This window comes from Microcaecilia unicolor, unplaced genomic scaffold (assembly GCF_901765095.1).
Source record: "Microcaecilia unicolor unplaced genomic scaffold, aMicUni1.1, whole genome shotgun sequence".
Taxonomy (NCBI): domain Eukaryota; kingdom Metazoa; phylum Chordata; class Amphibia; order Gymnophiona; family Siphonopidae; genus Microcaecilia; species Microcaecilia unicolor.
The window spans coordinates 136,706-159,469 of NW_021963090.1; the positions used below are offsets into that span (position 1 = coordinate 136,706).

The 22,764-nt window shown below is 49.4% G+C and overlaps 1 protein-coding gene across 3 annotated transcripts in view; it reads right to left on the bottom strand.

Moving 5' to 3' along the window:
• LOC115458921 (ATP-binding cassette sub-family A member 9-like) overlaps positions 1–22,764 on the bottom strand; it is a 193,450-nt gene that overhangs the window by 105,469 nt on the left and 65,217 nt on the right. For all 3 annotated transcript variants that reach the window (XR_003940171.1, XM_030188774.1, XM_030188775.1), the window contains exons 14-18: positions 18,049–18,168; positions 14,644–14,782; positions 12,419–12,509; positions 11,359–11,498; positions 9,564–9,680 (exon numbers count right to left, since the gene is read on the bottom strand). Coding sequence is in view for 2 of the 3 variants with exons in the window: in XM_030188774.1 (XP_030044634.1) it covers positions 9,564–9,680; positions 11,359–11,498; positions 12,419–12,509; positions 14,644–14,782; positions 18,049–18,168 (607 nt within the window). In the remaining variant the exon portion in view is untranslated. The remainder of the gene's footprint in view (positions 1–9,563; positions 9,681–11,358; positions 11,499–12,418; positions 12,510–14,643; positions 14,783–18,048; positions 18,169–22,764) is intronic.

Sequence of the window (22,764 nt, forward strand, 5' to 3'; positions counted from 1 at the left end):
TTATTATATAGGAAAGGAACTGACCAATCCTATTTAATAGAATGCACCTCCAACATTCTGAAGCCGAGAAACCTCGTGTGGTTGGTCACTTCTGCTTGTGACGAACCCGGAAGTACGTGATGTCAATTCAGGAGATGGATACAGAGAGCAGGAATGCCTCAGCCATGCAGTCAGCTTCAGAATGTTGGAGGTGCCTTTTATTATATAGGAAAGGAACTGACCAATCCTATTTAATAGAATGCACCTCCAACATTCTGAAGCTGAGAAACCTCGTGTGGTTGGTCACTTCTGCTTGTGACGAACCCGGAAGTACGTGATGTCAATTCAGGAGATGGATACAGAGAGCAGGAATGCCTCAGCCATGCAGTCAGCTTCAGAATGTTGGAGGTGCCTTTTATTATATAGGAAAGGAACTGACCAATCCTATTTAATAGAATGCAACTCCAACATTCCGAAGCCGAGAAACCTCGTGTGGTTGGTCACTTCTGCTTGTGACGAACCCGGAAGTACGTGATGCCAATTCAGGAGATGGATACAGAGAGCAGGAATGCCTCAGCCATGCAGTCAGCTTCAGAATGTTGGAGGTGCCTTTTATTATATAGGATATATATCTTCAATTTATTTCTACCCCTCTATTAGTACCGCTTTAGAAATGATAAGTAGTAGAAGTAGTACATTGGCACTGGGCAGTTATACACATAATTCCAAGCAACTGCACAAACATCCTGAAACCAAATACACAATACAAACACCCCGTTGCATCAAAATTCCAATCTTCTTCTCATCATTTGGGAAGCGACCTGACCAAAAAAAACAAGCCTTAAACTGCTTAAGAAACCTTAAATACCTCTCCAGTGCCTTTTATTATATAAGTAGTTAAAATGTTTATCTCTTGCTAATACAGATGTACCGAATAGCATATTTATTATTCGGCTGAATATGAATAACGAAAAACATTATTTGGCCGACTATGAATACCGAAAACGAATAATGGACACTGAACTTTAACGTAATCAATACGTGATGACGAGGGCGGAACAGAGAGGGTCTCTACTGCGCATTTGCGAGGGACACCGCTGTCGCTAACGCTCCCCCCACCCGGAGTTGCCGCCACCACCCACCTTCCACCCGGTCGGGCCCTCGCTCCGCTATTGAAACAGCGAGGGCACGCAGCACACAGCTCTGCTGAGCTGCCGTCGGCCTTCCTTCTTCTTCTCTGCCTGTGTCCCGCCCTCAACGACGTTACGTCACACGAGGGCGGGACACAGGCAGAGAAGAAGGACGTCCACGGCAGCTCAGCAGTAGAGCTGCGTGCTGCGTGCTCTCGCTGTTTCAATAGCGGAGCGAGGGCCCGACCGGGTGGAAGGTGGGTGGCGACGGCTCCGGGGGGGGGGGGGGGGGGGACGAACTCGGAGAGGGAGCGGCAGCGGCGAACTCGGCGGCGGGGTGGGGGGCCTTTCAACCCCCCCTCCTATACTAGCCCGTTTTTACGGGCTGAACAGCTAGTAAATAATAAAAGAAGCAGGGACCTTTTCCCCGCGCGCCAGGGGCCTTTTTACCGCAGCGAGTAAAAAAAAAGCTTCCCGCACACATGGCCACGTGGTAAGAGAACTCTTATCGCATGGCCTTACAGCAGGGAGCCCTTACCGCCACCTACTGAGGTGGCGATAAGGGCTTCCACGCTAATCCGGCGGTAACCGGGCAGCACGAGGCGATGCCAGATTACTACCGGGTTATCACCGTGCAAGCCATTTCCGTGGGTTTTCTTTTTCCACCGGAAATGATGTGCGCTCAGGGTGGGACCACTGCCGGCGGCCGCGTTGGGCCGGCGGTAGTCCTGGAAGAGCGAGCGGTAAGCCCGTGTTGGGCTTACCGCCGCTCTGTAAAAAGGTCCCTAAGCATTCACTTCAGTAGGATTTAGCCCAGTAAAGCCCCAGATTATTCATCTTCGAATTGAAATCCTGTCTCATCTGCTCATAACCTTGGGGTCATCTTCGACTCCTCCCTCTCCTTCTCTGCCAGTAGCGTAGCCAGAGTTTCATTTTTAGATGGGCCTGGAGGTGGGCACAGGCCTCGCATTTCCTCTCCACCCGCTACCACCCCCACCCCCCCGCCCGCCGCCGCATTTTCTCTCCATCTGCCTGCTGCCGCCGCATTTCCTCTCCACCCCCCTCCCCCCACGACAGCCCCCTGCACATGGTCAATTCTGGTCATTTTTACTGACCTGAAGCACCGTTCTCCCTCCAGCACCGGCGATTCCCATAGCCAGCCTTCTGCCAGCGCGCGTCATCAGAGCCTCTTCTCAGGCGCATCCCGCCTACTCTGCAACTTCCTGTTTTCCGCAAACGTGGGACGCAGAAAGTTGCAGAGTAGGTGGGATGTGCCTGAGAAGAGGCCACGATGACGCGCGCTGGCAGAAGGCTGGCTATGGGAATCGCCGGTGCTGGAGGAAGAAAGGCGCTTCAGGGCAGTAAAAGTGAGCAGACCACGTGGACGGGGAGAGCGGGCAGAAGAGGCTGGGTGGGCCTGCAGCAAAAGTGGCTGGGCCTGGGCCCGTCCAGGCCCACCCGTGGCTACGCCACTGTTCTCTGCAGATATTCAACAGATTGCTAAAACCTGTCGTTTCTTCCTCTATAATATCGCCAAAATTCGCTCTCTCCTTTCTGAGCACGCTACCAGAACCCTCATCCACACTCTCATCACCTCTCGCTTCGACTTCTGCAACTTGCTTCTCACAGGTCTTCCACTCAGCCATCTCCCTCCTCTTCAATCTGTTCAAAATTCTGCTGCACGATTAATATTTCGCCAAAGTCGCTATGCCCATATCAGCCCTCTTCTGAAGTCACTTCACTGGCTCCCTATCCGTTTCCGTATACAGTTCAAGCTCCTCTAAGTGCATTCACTCTGCTGCCCCTCACTACCTCTCCACCCTCATCTCCCCCTACACTCCTTCCCAGGAACTCTGTTCACTAGGCAAATCTCTCCTAATTGCACCCTTCTCCTCCATCGCTAATTCCAGACTCCGTTCCTTTTATCTCGCCGCACCTTATGCCTGGAATAGACTTCCTGAGCCATTACGCCAAGCTCCATCCCTGGCCGCTTTCAAATCCGGGCTAAAGGCCTACCTGTTTGATGCTGCTTTTGACTCCTAACTTGTCACTTGCTCGTAATTTTTATCTTGTCTTCCTCTCTTCAATAGTCCCTTCCCTATGTGTCCTTCTGTCTGTCCTACCGTTATCCTTATTGGTCCTGTCTGTCTGTCCTGATTTAGATTGTAAGCTCTTTTGAGCAGGGACTGTCTTTTCTTCATGTTCAACTGTGAAGCGCTGTGTACGACTGGTAGCGCTATAGAAATGATTTATAGTAGTAGTAGAAGCCTGCCCTTGCAGATCAGCAATGCGGCCGCGCAGGCTTCTGTTTCTGTGAGTCTGACGTCCTGCACGTACGTGCAGGACGTCAGACTCACAGAAACAGAAGCCTGCGCGGCCGCATTGCTGATCTGCAAGGGCAGGCTTCTACATGGAATGTTGCTAGTGGAATAGCAACATTAAGATTCCATGTAGAATCTCAAACAGTAGCAACAGAATCTCCAATAGTAGCAACATTCCATTTAGAATCATTCCTATGTGTCCTATCTGTCTGTCCTACCCTTATCCCTTATTTGTCCTGTCTGTCTGTCCTGATTTAGATTGTAAGCTCTTTTGAGCAGGGACTGTCTTTTCTTCATGTTCAATTGTGAAGCGCTGCGTACATCTGGTAGCGCTGTAGAAATGATTTGTAGTAGTAGTAGTAGTAGTTTTGAGCAGGGACTGTCTCTTTGTATCAGGTGTTCAACGCTGCGTGCCTCTGGTAGCGCTATACAAATGCTAATAAGTGCATTCACTCTGCTGCCCCTCACTACCTCTTTACCCTCATCTCTCCCTACACTCCTTCCCAGGAACTCCGTTCACTAGGCAAATCTCTCCTAATTGCACCCTTCTCCTCCATCGCTAACTCCAGACTCCATTCCTTTTATCTCGCCGCACCTTATGCCTGGAATAGGCTTCCTGAGCCATTACGTCAAGCTCCATCCCTGGCCGCCTTCAAATCCGGGCTAAAGACCTACCTGTTTGATGCTGCTTTTGACTCCTAACTTGTCACCTGCTCGTAACCTTTATCTTGTCTTCCTCTCTTCAATAGTCCCTTTTCCCTGTGTGTCCTATCTGTCTGTCCTGCCCTTATCCCTTATTTGTCCTGTCTGTCTGTCCTTATTTAGATTGTAAGCTCTTTTGGGCAGGGACTGTCTTTTCTTCATGTTCAACTGTGAAGCGCTGCGTACGACTGGTAGCGCTATAGAAATGATTTATAGTAGTAGTAGAAGCCTGCCCTTGCAGATCAGCAACGCGGCCGCGCAGGCTTCTGTTTCTGTGAGTCTGACGTCCTGCACGTACGTGCAGGACGTCAGACTCACAGAAACAGAAGCCTGCGCGGCCGCATTGCTGATCTGCAAGGGCAGGCTTCTACATGGAATGTTGCTAGTGGAATAGCAACATTAAGATTCCATGTAGAATCTCAAACAGTAGCAACAGAATCTCCAATAGTAGCAACATTCCATTTAGAATCATTCCTATGTGTCCTATCTGTCTGTCCTACCCTTATCCCTTATTTGTCCTGTCTGTCTGTCCTGATTTAGATTGTAAGCTCTTTTGAGCAGGTACTGTCTTTTCTTCATGTTCAATTGTGAAGCGCTGCGTACATCTGGTAGCGCTGTAGAAATGATTTGTAGTAGTAGTAGTAGTTTTGAGCAGGGACTGTCTCTTTGTATCAGGTGTTCAACGCTGCGTGCCTCTGGTAGCGCTATACAAATGCTAATAAGTGCATTCACTCTGCTGCCCCTCACTACCTCTTTACCCTGATCTCTCCCTACACTCCTTCCCAGGAACTCCGTTCACTAGGCAAATCTCTCCTAATTGCACCCTTCTTCTCCATCGCTAACTCCAGACTCCATTCCTTTTATCTCGCCGCACCTTATGCCTGGAATATGCTTCCTGAGCCATTACGTCAAGCTCCATCCCTGGCCGCCTTCAAATCCGGGCTAAAGACCTACCTGTTTGATGCTGCTTTTGACTCCTAACGTCACCTGCTCGTAACCTTTATCTTGTCTTCCTCTCTTCAATAGTCCCTTTTCCCTGTGTGTCCTATCTGTCTGTCCTGCCCTTATCCCTTATTTGTCCTGTCTGTCTGTCCTTATTTAGATTGTAAGCTCTTTTGGGCAGGGACTGTCTTTTCTTCATGTTCAACTGTGAAGCGCTGCGTACGACTGGTAGCGCTATAGAAATGATTTATAGTAGTAGTAGAAGCCTGCCCTTGCAGATCAGCAACGCGGCCGCGCAGGCTTCTGTTTCTGTGAGTCTGACGTCCTGCACGTGTCAGACTCACAGAAACAGAAGCCTGCGCGGCCGCATTGCTGATCTGCAAGGGCAGGCTTCTACATGGAATGTTGCTAGTGGAATAGCAACATTAAGATTCCATGTAGAATCTCAAACAGTAGCAACAGAATCTCCAATAGTAGCAACATTCCATTTAGAATCATTCCTATGTGTCCTATCTGTCTGTCCTACCCTTATCCCTTATTTGTCCTGTCTGTCTGTCCTGATTTAGATTGTAAGCTCTTTTGAGCAGGGACTGTCTTTTCTTCATGTTCAATTGTGAAGCGCTGCGTACATCTGGTAGCGCTGTAGAAATGATTTGTAGTAGTAGTAGTAGTAGTTTTGAGCAGGGACTGTCTCTTTGTATCAGGTGTTCAACGCTGCGTGCCTCTGGTAGCGCTATACAAATGCTAATAAGTGCATTCACTCTGCTGCCCCTCACTACCTCTTTACCCTCATCTCTCCCTACACTCCTTCCCAGGAACTCCGTTCACTAGGCAAATCTCTCCTAATTGCACCCTTCTCCTCCATCGCTAACTCCAGACTCCATTCCTTTTATCTCGCCGCACCTTATGCCTGGAATAGGCTTCCTGAGCCATTACGTCAAGCTCCATCCCTGGCCGCCTTCAAATCCGGGCTAAAGACCTACCTGTTTGATGCTGCTTTTGACTCCTAACTTGTCACCTGCTCGTAACCTTTATCTTGTCTTCCTCTCTTCAATAGTCCCTTTTCCCTGTGTGTCCTATCTGTCTGTCCTGCCCTTATCCCTTATTTGTCCTGTCTGTCTGTCTGTCCTTATTTAGATTGTAAGCTCTTTTGGGCAGGGACTGTCTTTTCTTCATGTTCAACTGTGAAGCGCTGCGTACGACTGGTAGCGCTATAGAAATGATTTATAGTAGTAGTAGAAGCCTGCCCTTGCAGATCAGCAATGCGGCCGCGCAGGCTTCTGTTTCTGTGAGTCTGACGTCCTGCACGTACGTGCAGGACGTCAGACTCACAGAAACAGAAGCCTGCGCGGCCGCGTTGCTGATCTGCAAGGGCAGGCTTCTACATGGAATGTTGCTAGTGGAATAGCAACATTAAGATTCCATGTAGAATCTCAAACAGTAGCAACAGAATCTCCAATAGTAGCAACATTCCATTTAGAATCATTCCTATGTGTCCTATCTGTCTGTCCTACCCTTATCCCTTATTTGTCCTGTCTGTCTGTCCTGATTTAGATTGTAAGCTCTTTTGGGCAGGGACTGTCTTTTCTTCATGTTCAACTGTGAAGCGCTGCGTACGACTGGTAGCGCTATAGAAATGATTTATAGTAGTAGTAGTAAATCACTATTTGACCGAATGCAAATAATGTATTCAGGGCACTATTTGGGGTCGAACCAAATTGAATACAAATATTTGGTACAGCCCTACTTGCTAAACACCTTCCTTATCACAATGGTGGTACACAACATCCATACACAACAACATCACAAATGAGACATCAATCATTCAAATACAACAATGGGCACAGTGAAATAACTGCCCCAAATATTAAACTTCAAATGTTACTGAAATTTGAGTCTAAAAGCAAATGTACTGAATCCCTAGTTCCAAAACTGAAATGAGACAAATGTTACAACTATGCATGTGCATTCTGTTTGAAAAAAAAAAACTGGAAAACAATCAGTAAAAATAACGCCCCCCCCCCCCCCCCCCCCCGTATTTACTAAGCTATACTAGCATGGATAGCACGTGAGTCCCAGGGCTTTTTTTTTGAGGGGGTACTTGGGGGTACTGGCACCTTTTCCGTTGTCTGCTAAAATTGACCCATGGACCCCATGTTTTAATGAAAGAGCTCAGGCTCTACACACCAATTCTGCCTTGTCATAGATTCTGTGACTGGTTGCAGGGGGCCTGGCTATTGTGGGGTGGGTCCCTCAGTGATCACCCCACCCCTGAAGGGTGGCCTAGCATTTGAGTACCGGCACCTCATTTGCTAGAACAAATGCACTGGATAAAGGGACCCACGTGTGGGTGATCAGGCCTTTGTGACATCACTGATGAGGTTGGCTGTTAGCCATTGGTGGAATGAGGCATTATGACATCACATTATCAAAAGTGAGCCAAGTATAGAACAATCAAGCTAATTACAAGTTAACAGTAAAATAACATGTCTTTAACAATAGCTCATGTTGATAAGCCCCCTAAATGAAAAAGAAATGCCAGTAGAAATCAAAATCACTGCTACATGTGATAAAAGCAGGGCTTTTTTTGAGGGGGTACTCGGGGGGTACTGAGTACCGGCACCTTTTCCATGGTCTGCTAAAATTGGCCCATGGTCCTCAAGTTGTAATGAAAGCGCTCAGGCTCTACACACCAATTCTGCCTTGTCGTAGATTCTGTAACTGGTTGCAGGGGGCCTGGCTATTGTGGGGTGGGTCCCTCAGTGATCACTCCACCCCTGAAGGGTGGCCTAGCATTTGAGTACTGACACCTCATTTGCTAGAACAAACGCACTGGATAAAGGGACCCACGTGTGGGTGATCAGGCCTTTGTGACATCACTGATGAGGTTGGCTGTTAGCCATTGGTGGAATGAGGCATTATGACATCACATTATCAAAAGTGAGCCAAGTATAGAACAATCAAGCTAATTACAAGTTAACAGTAAAATAACATGTCTTAACAATAGCTCATGTTGATAAGCCCCCTAAATGAAAAAGAAATGCCTGTAGAAATCAAAATCACTGCTACATGTGATAAAAGCAGGGCTTTTTTTGAGGGGGTACTTGGGGGTACTGAGTACTGGCACCTTTTCCACTGTCTGCTAAAATTGACCCATGGACCCCAAGTTTTAATGAACGAGCTCAGGCTCTACACACCGATTCTGCATTGTCATATATTCTGTGACAGGTTGTAGGGGGCCTGGCCATTGTGGGGTGGGCCCGTCAGTGATCAACCCACCCCTGAAAGGCGACCTAGCATTTGAGTACCAGCACCTTTTTTGCTAGACAAAAATGCACTGGTGAGTCCTTACCACTAAGTCAATGGGTGACGGTAAGGTCTCAGGCCGAAAATGGACGCGCTCTGGTTTTTATTTTGCCGCACATCTATTTTCTGGCCCCTTAATAAAAGGCTCCTTTTCCAGGACGCGGTAAAAAGTGGGCCAGCGCGCGCCCAAAAGATGTGCTCGCACTGCCACAGGCCACTTTTTGCCGCAGCTTTGTAAAAGCGCCCCATAGCATATAACTGTGAGGGAGGCTTGTATGTGGGCGGAGCACAGGTGGGCTATGGGCGTGTCTCCAACTCACTTCTGCCCATTGCCTTTCCTACTTCAAAATGGCCGTTGTGGCGTCTAGCAGCAGGTCTTACTTCAGATGCTTAGAATACCATAGGGGATGAGTTCAGGGGCGACCCAAGGCAAGATGCCACTTGAGACAGGGCCGAGATGGAATGACAACATGCTCAGGGCTAGGGATGATGTTTCACATGAATCTCTGGAAACCTGGCCAGTTCCTGGGGGATGCGTTAAGAAACTGTCACTCTCCTTAGCTACACATAAGCCTTATTCAATTGAATGAGATCATGTTTATTGGTCAGTATAAAAGCTGGAAGCTAAGAGCAGAGAGGCGGAGGTTTTCAGAACGGGAGCAGATGTGTTACTCAGGCTCTTTGTGCCCGCTGAGACTCTCTGCCTGGCTGCAATCCAAGCCCTGAAACAAACCAGAGAGAAACTTTGATTCTTCATTACAGGGTCCTTTTACTAAGTTGCGCTAAAAAGGAGGCCTGTGCTAAGATGTGTGTTTTTGTCATACGCTGAGGCCTCCTTTTACCGCAGCGGGTAAAATGCTGTCTTTTTTGCTGGAAAAGAAATGGCCATGCGGTAAGTGAATCACTTGCCTTGCGGCCATTTCGGGGGGAGGGGACGACCCCTTACCGCCACCCACTGACCCTGCCTGATTACCGCCGGGTAAGCACCGGTGCTACAAAAATAGAAAGTATTTTTGTAGTGCCAGAAATGGAATGCGCTGGGGGTAGGAACTACCGCCTGGATCCTGCGGTAGCCCGGCGGTACTTCCTGACTGGCGCATGACAAGCCTGTTGCTGCATGCCAACCCTTTAGTAAAGGGCACCTCAGTGAAATTTGACATTCTTGGGTTTTTTTCATTATTACCTTCTTGATCAGTTTCAGCCTCTCCCTCTAACTTCAGGAACACTTGGTCTAAAGTTCCCATGGAGACTCCATAATGAACAATATCCTGACCCATTGTGTCCAAAACACAGAAAAGATCTGCAGAGAAAGAGGAAACATCTATTAATCTTATATGCTCATCTACCCGGGACAACAAACAGTGAAGAAAACAATGAAAACCAACTTGGATTAGGGGTAAAATTTCACAACTTCTACAGTTGGCCAATGGGGTATATCCTTAGCAGCGTAGATGGAAGTGGGCAAACTGGAAGGTCCACCCCGTCTTTTTTTTTTGTTGTCCTCTGCAATGTGCTGTGAGACCAGTTTTAAGATTCTGCCAGGCAGGGTGGTCCACAAGAAAAAAGTGGTCAAGACAGCGTGTTGGAGCTAGTCTCAGTCATAAGTATTGCCACACTGGGACAGACCAAAGGTCCATCAAGCCCAGCATCCTGTTTCCAACAGTGGCCAATCCAGGTCACAAATACCTGGCAAGATCCCAAAAAAGCTCACTACATTTTATGCTGCTTATCCCAGAAATAAGCAGTGGATTTTCCCCAAGTCAATTTAATAATGGTCTATGGACTTTTCCTTTAGGAAGCCATCCAGACCTTTTTTAAACCCTGCTAAGCTAACTGCCTTTACCACATTCTCTGGCAACGAATTCCAGAGTTTAATTACACATTGAGTGAAGAAACATTTTCTCCGATTCATTTTAAATTTACTACATTGTAGCTTCATCACATGCCCCCCAGTCCTAGTATTTTTGGAAAGCGTAAACAGACGCTTCACATCTACCCGTTCAACTCCACTCATTATTTCATAGACTTCTATCATATCTCCCCCTCAGCCGCCTTTTCTCCAAGCTGAAGAGCCCTAGCCGCTTTAGCCTTTCCTCATAGGAAACTCGTCCCATCCCCTTTATCATTTTCGTTGCCCTTCTCTGTACCTTTTCTCGTGGCACCTTATGCCTTGAATAAACTTCCCGAGCCTATACGTCTAGCTCCATCTCTACTTGTTTTCAAATCTATGCTGAAAACCCACCTTTTCACTGCTGCTTTTGACTCCTAGCCACTACTCATTTGCCTCCCCCCTTGCTCCTTCTCACCCAGTACTTCCCTCGCCCTTAACTGTCTTGTCTGTCTGTATTATTTTAGATTGTAAGCTCTATTGAGCAGGGACTGTGTCTCTCTATGTCAGGTGTTCAGCGCTGCGTGCGTCTGGTAGCACTATACAAATAATAATAATAATAATAATAATAATAGTCTAAAATCTGACAGGTCAACTCAATCAAGAAAGCCTCCAAGGTAGTGAAATTAGTCCTCCTTCGTCACTAGAATTGAGAAAGTGTAACCTCTGGCATCAGGGACTTCAGCCCCCACTTCCAAACTGAGGGGTCTTTTTGCCAAGCCGTGGTATGTTTTTGCCGTGCGCCAGGGCCCTTTTTACCGCAGCGTGTAAAAAGCCCCTAAAAAAGACATGACCATGCGGTAAGATTATTCTTCCCATGTGGCCCATGCGGGGAGGGGAGCCCATACCGCCACCCACTGAGGTGGCGGTAAGGGCTCTCGGGCTAGAAAATGCGGAATTATTTTACATTGCGCCAGAAATGGCACACGCTCGAGGCAGAACTATCGCCGGCGGCCGTTCCGAGTTGCTGCACAGTAAACCTTTAGTAAAAGGGCCCCTGAGCTAGACAAGAAAGAAGGAAATTCGGAAGAGATATCCCTCCCCTCTCCAAAAACATTCCCCCCCCCCCCCCCCCGACAGTAATAGTCACCTGGAAAGGCGTCCACGTTCTCAAAGGGTAGAGCATAAATCAGCTCTTCTTTATTTTGTCCTGATAACTTGGCATCTGGGATGTACTGCTGGACCAGAGATGTCATTCTATCGGAATCACACGTTTCGCCGATTTGCATGCTTAAGTGTTTAGAAAAGGAACAAAAGAATTAGTGCAGAATACCAGTCTGGGTCGCCACTGAAAAACACCTACGCAATTGGTAATGGTGCAGGCCACAAAGTACATTTGTAGTAAATTGCTACTAAATATACACTTAACTTTAGGCGTATAAGTCACTATAACGCCAAAATTATGCGGATTAAATTTGGGCTGGATTTGGGGCTGGCCAAAAGTTTACATGGCAACAACTATCTTTATAACTTAAATGCGTAAGTGCTGCTATGTAAATAGCAGGAATAACTTTGCATAAATAAATTCTCAATTTTATGAAGCTTTCTCTACGTGAAAAGCATCCTCCATGTGTACAGCCTGTTTTGCACAAGGCAAAAGGCTTGATAAAACACCCAAATCGTTATCCAGTTCAAATAAGGTTACCATATGTCCGGATTTACCCGGACATGTCCTCTTTTTGAGGGCATGTCCGGGCGGATTTTGGCAGTCCGCCCGTTTGTCCGGATTTCTGGACAAACGGGCGGGCGGGCGGGCGGGCGGACGGCGGGCCTATCCTAGCCTCCCCTTACTTACTATCTACTGCCCTGGTGGTCTAGTGACCTCTTTGGGGCAGGAAAGAGCCCCCGCTTTCCTGCCCGGAGCGCTGCCCTTGCCCTGCATCCTGTTGCTGTGACGGTCTCGGGATTCAAAATGACCGCCGAGAGTTGAAGTAGCCTCGTGAGGGCAGCGCTCCGGGCAGGAAAGAGGGGGCTCTTTCCTGCCCTGAAGAGGTCACTAGACCACCAGGGCAGTAGATAGTAAGTAAGGGGAGGGGAATAAGTGACCCGGGGGGGCGGGGTGAGGATGCAAAAGGGGCGGGGCATGTGTCCTCTTTTTCAGAGGACAAAATATGGTAACCCTGAGTTTAAACAAAAAGCAGTGCTATTACCTCAAGTGATAACCAACGTTCCATTTTCTCTTCAAATACAGAGAAGAACCAATGCATTTTAACCTTCCGTGGGAGATCACCGCTTTTCGATCTACAAGGAAAGAGTGTAAGAAAGGGTTTTACAACCGACTATTTTGCTAGTGTAAAAACTGGGTCAGTTTTCAAAAGGAGTTATAATTGACCCCAGATATTTAATTCTGGGCCATGTGCAGGCACCGGCACTACGTATCCGGGGCTAATTACGGAAACAGTGACCGCCGGAGCTTATGCGGGTCCCGGCTGATATCCATTAGGGTCCACATAACACAGTTATGCAGGCCACAGCTGAAGGTTGGCCTGGACCCGCATAACATTTAAAAATGCCCTTAGTCCTTTAGATCACCCCCTTCTCTAATTCTGGTGCTGATCCCCCCCCCCCCCCCGATCCCCCCCCCTTCCAGTGCCGATAACCCCTCCCCAGCAGCACCAAGCCTCTCTCCCACCTCCTCCCCCTGATCAAGCTAACCCCCCCTCCTCCTACCAGGGGCATAGCCAGACAGCAGATTTTGGGTGGGCCTAGGCAAGAAGTGGGTGGGCACCAAGTGTTCTCCACCCCACCAAAAAAAATATCTCAGCTGGTGGAAAAGCAGTCTGCAGCAGGCAGGCGCTGAAAACTGAGAATGTGCAGGTGCCGGTATCATGGAGAGTAGCGTTTTCGTTACCATCAGGGGGAAGTCTTCAGCTGGCAGAGATTGGGATCCCCACCAGCTACTGTTAAATGTGTATTACTGTTGGGTGGGCCTGAGCCCTATGTGGGTAGGCCCTGGTCCACCCCAGCCCACCTGTGGCTACGCCACTGCCTCCTACAGGATAGGCCTCCCGGGCCTACCTGCAGGGTTGGTGCTAGACATGATGGGGCCCAGGGCAGATGCTAGGGAAGGGGCACCCCAAAGCTTGCTTGCATACTGTCCCTCTTTCAACTTCAAGCAGGTTTGGGGCCCCCCAGTGACATGGAGGCCCAGGACAATTGCCCTGTTTGTAAACTAATTGGCTAATTAGATTTTAAGTATCAAGAACCTAGTGTTAACAGGAACTTAATTAGCAGTAATTGGGAGTTACATGCGGATCCATCTTAAGCCCTTTTCTATAACATGAGCACCTAAATTTCATAGTGCGTAACTTGGGGGGTGTGGCCAAGGAAGGGGCATGGGCGGGTCAGGGACGTTCCCAGAATTTAAGTGCAAAATTACAGAATAATATCATTTACACGCCTAACTGCCATTAATTGGACGCCGGCATTTACACCAGTCTTTGATGGGCATAAGTGCTTGCGTCCAGAGTTAAATGTGAAACACACACTACACTAGTACAGTAATACCTCGGTTTTCGTTGACTTTGGTTATCGTCGGTTTCAGATTTCGCCGATTGTTTTCGCAAAAATTTGTCTCGGATTTCGTCGACGTGCCTACATGACCTCGCTGCTAATTTTGCGAAAACAAAGGGCGACCCACGCGTTCTCCTGCTCAGTGTGGCGTTGGTTTTGCCCAGGATGTGTGCATGAGAGAGATTTTGAAGGGTTTGAGCCTTCCCCTGATGATTGCCTCGGTTTTCGTCGGTTTCGGAATTCGCCGATTGTTTTCGGACGGATTATCGACGAAAACCGAGGTATCACTATATTCTGTAAAGGTAGTTCCATGCAGAGCACCCTTAGCTCAGATCCTCCTGGCGCCTAACTTTGGGCGACAAATTACTGAATTGCACCCTAATGCTCAGTAGACAGACTCCCTTAGGTTATCCAAATTCTAAGGGGCCCTTTTACTAAGACACGTAGGTGCCTACGTGCGTAGAATGCGTGTCAAATTGGAACTACCGCCTGGCTACCACGTGCCTTGGGCGGTAATTCCATTTTTGACGCGCGTCCAAACCACGCGGTAGAAATTTTCTACCGTGTGGCGCTTACCTGATGGCAATCGGCAGTGTACGTGCGCTGACAATTACTGCCCGGTTAACGCAGGACACCTTACCGCTAAATCAACGGGTGGCGGTAAGGTCTCATGCCGAAAATGGATGCCCGCTGGTTTTAATTCTGCCACACGTCCATTTTCGGACACAAAGCAAAAGGCCTTTTGTGCAAGCGCACTGAGGAATGGACTTGCGCGTGGCCAAAGCACGCACTTGCACCAGCATAGGCCATTTTTCGCTGTGCCTTAGTAATTTTCAGGTTTATAAGAAGGGACAACATTCACCAGCCAATATGTCAGCTTCATCCATGAACTGGGTGCTCAGCAAAGTGGCCCGTCCCGCTTTACGCTCTTTCAGTAGAGTCCATAAGAAGTATCTGGAGTTGGGATCCAGCCCTGAGGTCGGCTCATCTAAGAGCAATACCTGCCAAAAGAAAAGGAGTATGAGCTCCATCACCAGAGAGACGAAAGGATCCTACAAACTGGAGTTCTGTGTTTCTAAAATAATATTTATCAAGAACATACTTTACTGCCCCAACAGGTGTTTTAAGGGAGGAACAGAAGTTGATCATACATCAGCTTAATGGCGCCACATCGATTGCTTGTATGTTATCGGTGGACCTCTAAGACAGCATTTTTCTGGTTGGCACCATGTTATCGGAATGAGCTGCCTAAGGAGGTTCGGGAAGAGGAAGATGCTAAAACATTCAAGGCTTTGGCAACAACTTTCCTCCCGACACTCAAAACTATTTAACCGGCCAGGAATGGCACCTGACCGGTTAAATGGTACATTCAGCAGGGGATAGCCAGCTACCTACTGCTCAATATTAGGTATTAGGAAATGACGTTAGAAGAAGGTGGGACATTGAGCGAAGGGAAGACTAGTAGAGACATCGGGAGCGCCACCTCCTTCACTGACGCTGCGCCTTCGCTGCCGGACGGAGGTAAATTTAAAAGGGATCTTGTGGGGGGAGAAGAGGGTGGGCAGTTGGGACATGGGAGCGGGAGGGCAGGGGAGAGAGGAGCATGGATGGGAGGGCAGCAATCATTTTCACGGGGGGGGGGAGGGGGCACGCGCACGCCAACTGTTCGTCTGCGGGGGGCGCTGGGGGCGCCAACTGATCTTCTGCAGGGGGGTGCCACAGACCCTTGGCAGGGCCCTGCGTGTAGGCCCCTAGGCGGCTTAGTAAAAAGGCCCTTCTAAGCCTCCTTTTCACCTGTACGCCATTTTCCAGAAAACAGCAAGGCAGCCGATCCGCAAACTCCAAGATGGAAACCCACAAAGCGGATCAGTGGAAAGAACAAACTTTATTAATGGAATATCATCTAAAAAATGCTATGATATTCTATTAATAAAATGCAGTGGGGGGAGCGATGGGGGGGCCACAGCAGCAGGGGGGGGGGGGGGGCCTTGCCCAGGGCCCGGCCTAGTCTCTCGGCGGCCCTGCTTATACCCAGAAATTCAGTTCCAGAGTTCAGATATGACCCAGCGCTGAATTTCCAGGGATAATCCTGGCAGTGGTCAGCAAAACGCTGATGGCCGCTGGCTGAACAGGGGGCCTGTTATTTTATCACAGATCCCATTTTATGCAATGAGACCTGGTTACTATTAACTGAGATTAACAGTAGCTCACGTTGATAATTTCCCCCCGAACCAGCTTTAAGCATGCGTGAAACTATTCATTAATATATTTTTTATGAACTATATACAGGTTTCATCACCAAAAATTAACCAGGCGAGCTCTCGGGCAGAAGGGTATAACCTAGCTGCTGTGTTATTCCCCCCATTCCCCCTGGCTGTGTCACTATTCAAAAAGTGACTAGGATTTATCCCATCATTGAGCAACCTCGGACTCATCCTCGACTCCTCCCTCTCCTTTTCTACGCATATCCAACAAACAGCCAAGACCTGTCGCTTCTTTCTCTATATTAGCAAAATTCGCCCGTTTCTTTCTAAATAGACCACCCGAACCCTCGTCCACTCTCTCGTTACCTCTCGCCTTGACTATTGCAACCTACTACTCACTGGCCTCCCACTCAACCATCTCTATCCCCCCTTCAATCCATCCAGAACTCTGCCGCGCGTCTTATCTTCCGCATAGACCGATATGCTCACATCACCCCTCTCCTCAAGTCACTTCACTGGCTCCCAATCAGATACCGTATACAGTTCAAGCTTCTCCTACTAACCTACAAATGCACTCAATCTGCAGCCCCTCATTACCTCTCTTCCCTCATCTCCCCGTACGCGTTCCTACCCGTAACCTCCGCTCACAGGACAAATCCCTCCTCTCAGTACCTTTCTCCACCACTGCCAACTCCAGGCTCTGCCCTTTCTGCCTTGCCTCACCCCATGCTTGGAATAAACTTCCTGAGCCCATACGCCAAGCCCCCTCCCTGCCCATCTTCAAATCCTTACTTCAAGCCCACCTCTTCAAAGTACCTTTCGGCACATAACCCTTTACCTAATCCTCATATATACGATGTTGTCCTGTTCTTATTGGACCTAGGGTTTAAAAGGCGTTGATTTTCTTGTTCCTGGGTGGGAAGTCCAATTGGTACCTTAGGATCCTAAGGACATGATTTTCTTTTGATCTCTCTTCGTGCACAGTTTTTCTCAGATGTCTGGATGTCTCAACGCCACCTGAAATTAAACATGACCAAAACCGAGCTTCTCATTTTCCCCCCAAACCCACCTCCCCACTCCCCCCATTTTCTATTTCTGTTGATGGCTCTATCATTCTCCCTGTCTCCTCAGTTTGAAACCTTGGAGTCATCTTTGACTCTTCTCTCTCCTTCTCTGCTCATATCCAGCAGATCGCCAAGACCTGTCGTTTCTTTCTTTACAACATCCGTAAAATCCGCCCCTTTCTTTCCGAACACTCTACCAAAACCCTCATCCACACCCTTGTCACCTCTCATTTAGACTACTGCAATCTGCTTCTTGCTGGCCTTCCACTTAGTCACCTCTCCCCTCTCCAATCGGTTCAAAACTCTGCTGCCCGTCTCGTCTTCCGCCAGGGTCGCTTTACTCATACTACCCCTCTCCTCAGGTCGCTTCACTGGCTCCCTATCCGTTTTCGCATCCTGTTTAAACTTCTACTAACCTATAAATGTATTCACTCTGCTGCTCCCCAGTATCTCTCCACACTCGGCCTTCCCTACTCCCCTTCTCGTGCGCTCCAATCCATGGATAAATCCTTCTTATCTGTTCCCTTCTCCACTACTGCCCACTCCAGACTTCGCTCCTTCTGACTCGCTGCACCCTACGCCTGGAATAAACTTCCTGAGCCCCTACTCCTTGCCCCATCCTTGGCCACCTTTAAATCTAGACTGAAAGCCCACCTCTTTAACATTGCTTTTGACTTGTAACCACTTGTACCTCTCGCTTCTACCTACCCTCCTCTCCTCTTTCCTCTACACATTAATTGATTTGCTTACTTTATTATTTTTGTCTATTAGATTGTAAGCTTTGAGCAGGGACTGTCTTTCTTCTATGTTTGTGCAGCGCTGCGTACGCTTTGTAGCGCTATATAAATGCTAAATAGTAGTAGTAGTAGATGATGGAAAGCCATCCTACCCACAAACTGGAGAGACATTCTTATTTTGCTGAATGTTCTGCAACGTGCCCTGGTCCTAAGGTCACAGAACAATAATTATGCAAGCTGGTTGGCTCAAATCAACTCTTACCTGTGGGTCTCCCAGAACAGCAACAGCAAAGGTCAACTTCCTCTTCTGGCCACCACTTAAGGACTTGGCTTGTGTATCTTGAATATTATTTATTTCCAACATAGTCATAATGTGTTTTATCTACAAAAAAGGCATACCAAAGTCTGAAATATCATGGAAACAGTCCAAACAGTCTTTCCAGTCTGCCCATCTACACCAACTACTAAGCCCTCCAGTCCCTTCCTCTCCTTAAGAGATTCTGGGGTCCTTTTACTAAGGTGCGCTGAAAAATGGCCTGCGGTAGTGTAGGCGTGGGTTTTGGGTGCGCGCAGGCCCATTTTTCAGTGCGCCTGTAAAAAAAGGCCTTTTTAAAGTTTTTGCTGAAAATGGACGTGCGGCAAAATGAAAATCGGCGCGCGTCCATTTTGGGTCTGAGACCTTACCGCCAGCCATTGACCTAGCAGTAAAGTCTCATGCGGTAACTGTGCGGTAATGACCTATGCGTGCCAAATGCCACTTTGGCACGTGTCCAATACACGCGTCTGAAAATAAAAATTATTTTTCGGATGCGACTATCACACACATGCAAAAAAATTGAAATTAACAGAAGAGCCACGCGGTAGCCAGGTGGTAACTCCATTTTGGCATGCATTGGGCGCACGTAGACGCTTACGTGGCTTAGTAAATGGACCTGCTTGCACACAAAACCCATGCCGCCGAGAGGGGGGGGGGGTGCAAAAAATTCCCTGGGCCAAGACCTCCGGGGGGGGGGGGGGGGGGGTCCGGCGCAGGGGTCTCTCTCTCTTTCCTGCTCCTGACAGGACTCGAGTGATCGTGTCCCAACAGCAGCAGGAGAGAGAAAACTCCGGCGCCGGGCTCCCCTTGCATTGCCTGCCTAGCAGCCGCTGGGCCCTCAGGCCACGCATGCTCAGTTTTGAGACTGAGCATGTGTGACCTGAGGAAAGTAGCCGCAGGGGCAGGCAGTGCTGGGCAGAAGAAGAAGCCATACTGCCTGCAGCTGGCAGGGCCAGCCAAGGTACCTCGGGTGGGCGGGAGGGGGTGGCGGCGGCGGCGTTGATGATGATTTTGGGGGGGGGGGGCGGCGGCAATGAGCAACATGCCAGGAATTCTTATGCATACATGCGCAAGAAGTCCTGGCATGCTGCTTAGAACCAGAAACAAGCAGCGGGGAGCAGCGGCAGTCCATTTATTTGGACGGCGGGGCTCGGTATCCCTGCCAGCAAAGGTAAAGGAGTCCAGATACATCAAGGGTGGCCCATCTCAAAGCTAGAGATTTACCACTGCTATTCTGGAGATTGAAGGCCAATGAGTGAGGATTTTTTGTTTTGTGGGTTCCAGCCATGTCTAAAACCAGTTCTGGCAGACGCACATTCAAAACCTGACGCATACATAATACATCCAAAACTTAATTATCTTCTCATTTCCATCTTCCAAAATTCCAGACAGCAGCTGTACAGATCAGCAGGACCCAAAGCAGTCCAAAATAAGTAAAGTCAGAAACACAGTTCACACCTAATTATTCAACCACCCTTAGGATTCACCTTTAGGTTTAAAAAGCATGTGCATGTAAGGATTGGATAAATGAATTAAAACAAAGTTTAAAGCAAATTCCCTTAATATGTAATTACTAGTAGGAAACGGGCCTTAGGCAGACAATTCCCCCCCCCCCCCATGCTATGGCCCCCTCGAACCCACCCCCTCCCGCGAACCTGTCGATCCCCCCCCCCCGGAACACTGAAAACTGCCGCCACCGCCGCCGCCGTTGTTGTGCTACCTTCCCTTCCCTTCCCGTAGGTTGTTCAATCATCTTCTTAGAAAGTTTAACTCTGTGCGTCTGACGTCTGACGCACGGAGTTAAACTTTCTAAGAAGATGATTGAATAACCTACGGGAAGGGAAGGGAAGGTAGCACAACAACGGCGGCGGCAGTTTTCGGCGTTCCGGGGGGGGGGGTCGACAGGTTCGCGGGAGGGGGTGGGTTTCGAGGGGGCCATAGCGCGGGGGGGGGGGGGGGTGACAGCTGATTCCAAGGCAGTAGGAGGAGTAGGGAAACACGCGTGACGTCCGTGCGTGTCTGCCTCGCAGACCACTTGCAGCCAGGGAGCCACGGTCCCAAGCATAGAACGTTGGAGGCAGGGGCGTATCTGCGTGGGGCCACAGGGGCCTGGGCCCCCGCAGATTTCGCCCTGGCCCCCCTCCCCGCCGTCAACCCTCCCCCGCTGCTTACTTTTGCTGGCGCCGAGGTCCGACCCGCAATCGCCGTTTTTCGTCTTCCTCCGTGGCCATGCTTCCAGGAAGTAACGCTGCAGTGCTGATTCGTTGAATCCAGTTCGACGTCTGACGTCAGACGCCGAACTGGATTCAACGAATCAGCACTGCAGCGTTACTTCCTGGAAGCATGGCCACGGAGGAAGACGAAAAACGGCGATTGCGGGTCGGACCTCGGCGCCAGCAAAAGTAAGCAGCGGGGGAGGGTTGACGGCGGGGAGGGGGTGGAGAGAGGCGGCGGCGGCGGCGGGGGGGGGGGGGAGGCAAAAATGTGCCCCCCCTCTCTGGCTCTGGCCCCCCCTACCGCCGGATTCCAGATACGCCCCTGGTTGGAGGTGAGAATTATTATATAGGATTGGTAGCAATAATGAAACAGTGATGGAATATTCACACAGCAAGCAGTCTGAGTCAACAGATTTATTTTCCATTGAACATAATTAACTTTGTATGAACTTGGCTAATAGTGTGCTGAACTGGACAATGTTGCCACATTTAGACTGACTCTGGACAGAACTTCTGCATGAGAGAAGCCCTTCACTCATTATTCAATACCTGTCTTTGAAATAGTAGTAATAAAAAAGGCAAGTGCATGTTTATAATATACCACTGCAATGCACAAAACAAAAGCGACTACACAGTAACATAGTAACATAGTAGATGACGGCAGAAAAAGACCTGCACGGTCCATCCAGTCTGCCCAACAAGATAAACTCACATGTGCCATTTTTGTGTATACCTTACCTTGATTTGTACCTGTCTTTTTCAGGGCACAGACCATATAAGTCTGCCCAGCACTATCCCTGCCTCCCAACCACCAGCCCCGCCTCCCACCACCAGCTCTGGCACAGACCGTATAAGTCTGCCCAGCACTATCCCCGCCTCCCAACCACCAGCTCCGCCTCCCACCACCGGCTCTGGCACAGACCGTATAAGTCTGCCCAGCACTATCCCCGCCTCCCAACCACCAGCTCCGCCTCCCACCACCGGCTCTGGCACAGACCGTATAAGTCTGCCCAGCACTATCCCCGCCCCCCAACCACCCGCCCCGCCTCCCACCACCGGCTCTGGCACAGACCGTATAAGTCTGCCCAGCACTATCCCCGCCCCCCAACCACCCGCCCCGCCTCCCACCACCGGCTCTGGCACAGACCGTATAAGTCTGCCCAGCACTATCCCCACCTCCCAACCACCAGCCCCTAGTTCCTACATGCTATCTTTTTCTTTTGATGCAGGCACAGGAAAAAAAGATGTTAAATGCTCCCAGGTTTCAACCTAATTTTTTTTTTTAAATTGTACTTAAAAATAGTAAATCTGATTCTCATAATGTTATGTCTGTTAACATCTCTGCAGGAATACAGGAAGTCCCTATAACCAGCTTCTCCCAATGACACACTGATTTAAAAAATTAAGACACTCTAACCGATCAAAGCAATTCTTCCTCTGTGTACATCCCTATGCTGCACAAGCCAGCATGTTTAAAATGTTTGTGTGAGATCAAATAAAAATGCTACCGACAATAAAGAACGGCCATGTGAATACAGCAACTCATTCACACCTCTGCTCCTTGCCTCTTCTTGTTCTGCTGTGCTTAATTTTTTTTTTAAGCAGTGCTGGCACACTTTGGCAAGAGCAGGCTGCTTCAGCCAATCCCAGGGGCCTTCCTTCAGCCTGTACTGCCCCCAAGCCCCCGGGATTGGCTGAAGCAGCCTGATCTTGCCAAAGTGTGCCAGCACTGCTTAAAAAAAAGTTAAACCGCGGCAAAAAGAAAAGGCAAGGACTGGTGCGAGGGGAGGAAAAAGCGAGGCGAGCCAGAGAGGTGCTGTATGGGGGGGGGGGGGAGGGTCGGGCAGTGGGGAGAAAAGATGCACAAACAAGCCACAGAGGAGGAGGAGGACAACGATGCTGAGAGGGGACCCGAGCAGTGGCGTACCAAGGGGGGGGGGGGGCGGTCCGCCCCGGGTGCACGCCGCTGGGGGAGGGGGTGCCGCGCGCCTGTCGGCTCTTCGTTTTCATGCTCCCTTTGCCCCGGAACAGGGTACTTCCTGTTCCGGGGCAGAGGGAGCATGAAAACGAAGAGCCGGCAGGCGCGTGGCACCCCCCCCCCAGCGGCGTGCACCCAGGGGGGGGGGGGGGTTCTTTCACTGGGAGATCGGGGTTCTATTGCCGGGGGGGCGTCGCGCTGTTCCAGGGGGGCGGGGCGCATCGGCGATCCGCCCCGGGTGTCAGCCCCCCTAGGAACGCCACTGGACCAGAGACCAAATTTTGGGAGACAGTTGTTAAAGTAGCTACTTCAACAACAGGCTGCAAAAATTCTTTAAAAAATTAACAAACGGCTCTTGTGAACTGGTGCAAGCTGGCTCCAGCACATCACTGCAGCCACCAAAACCAATTAGGCCTCTGTCTAGTCCAAATTTCCAGACTTCCTATGCTCCCTTAATCTGCGCTCCAA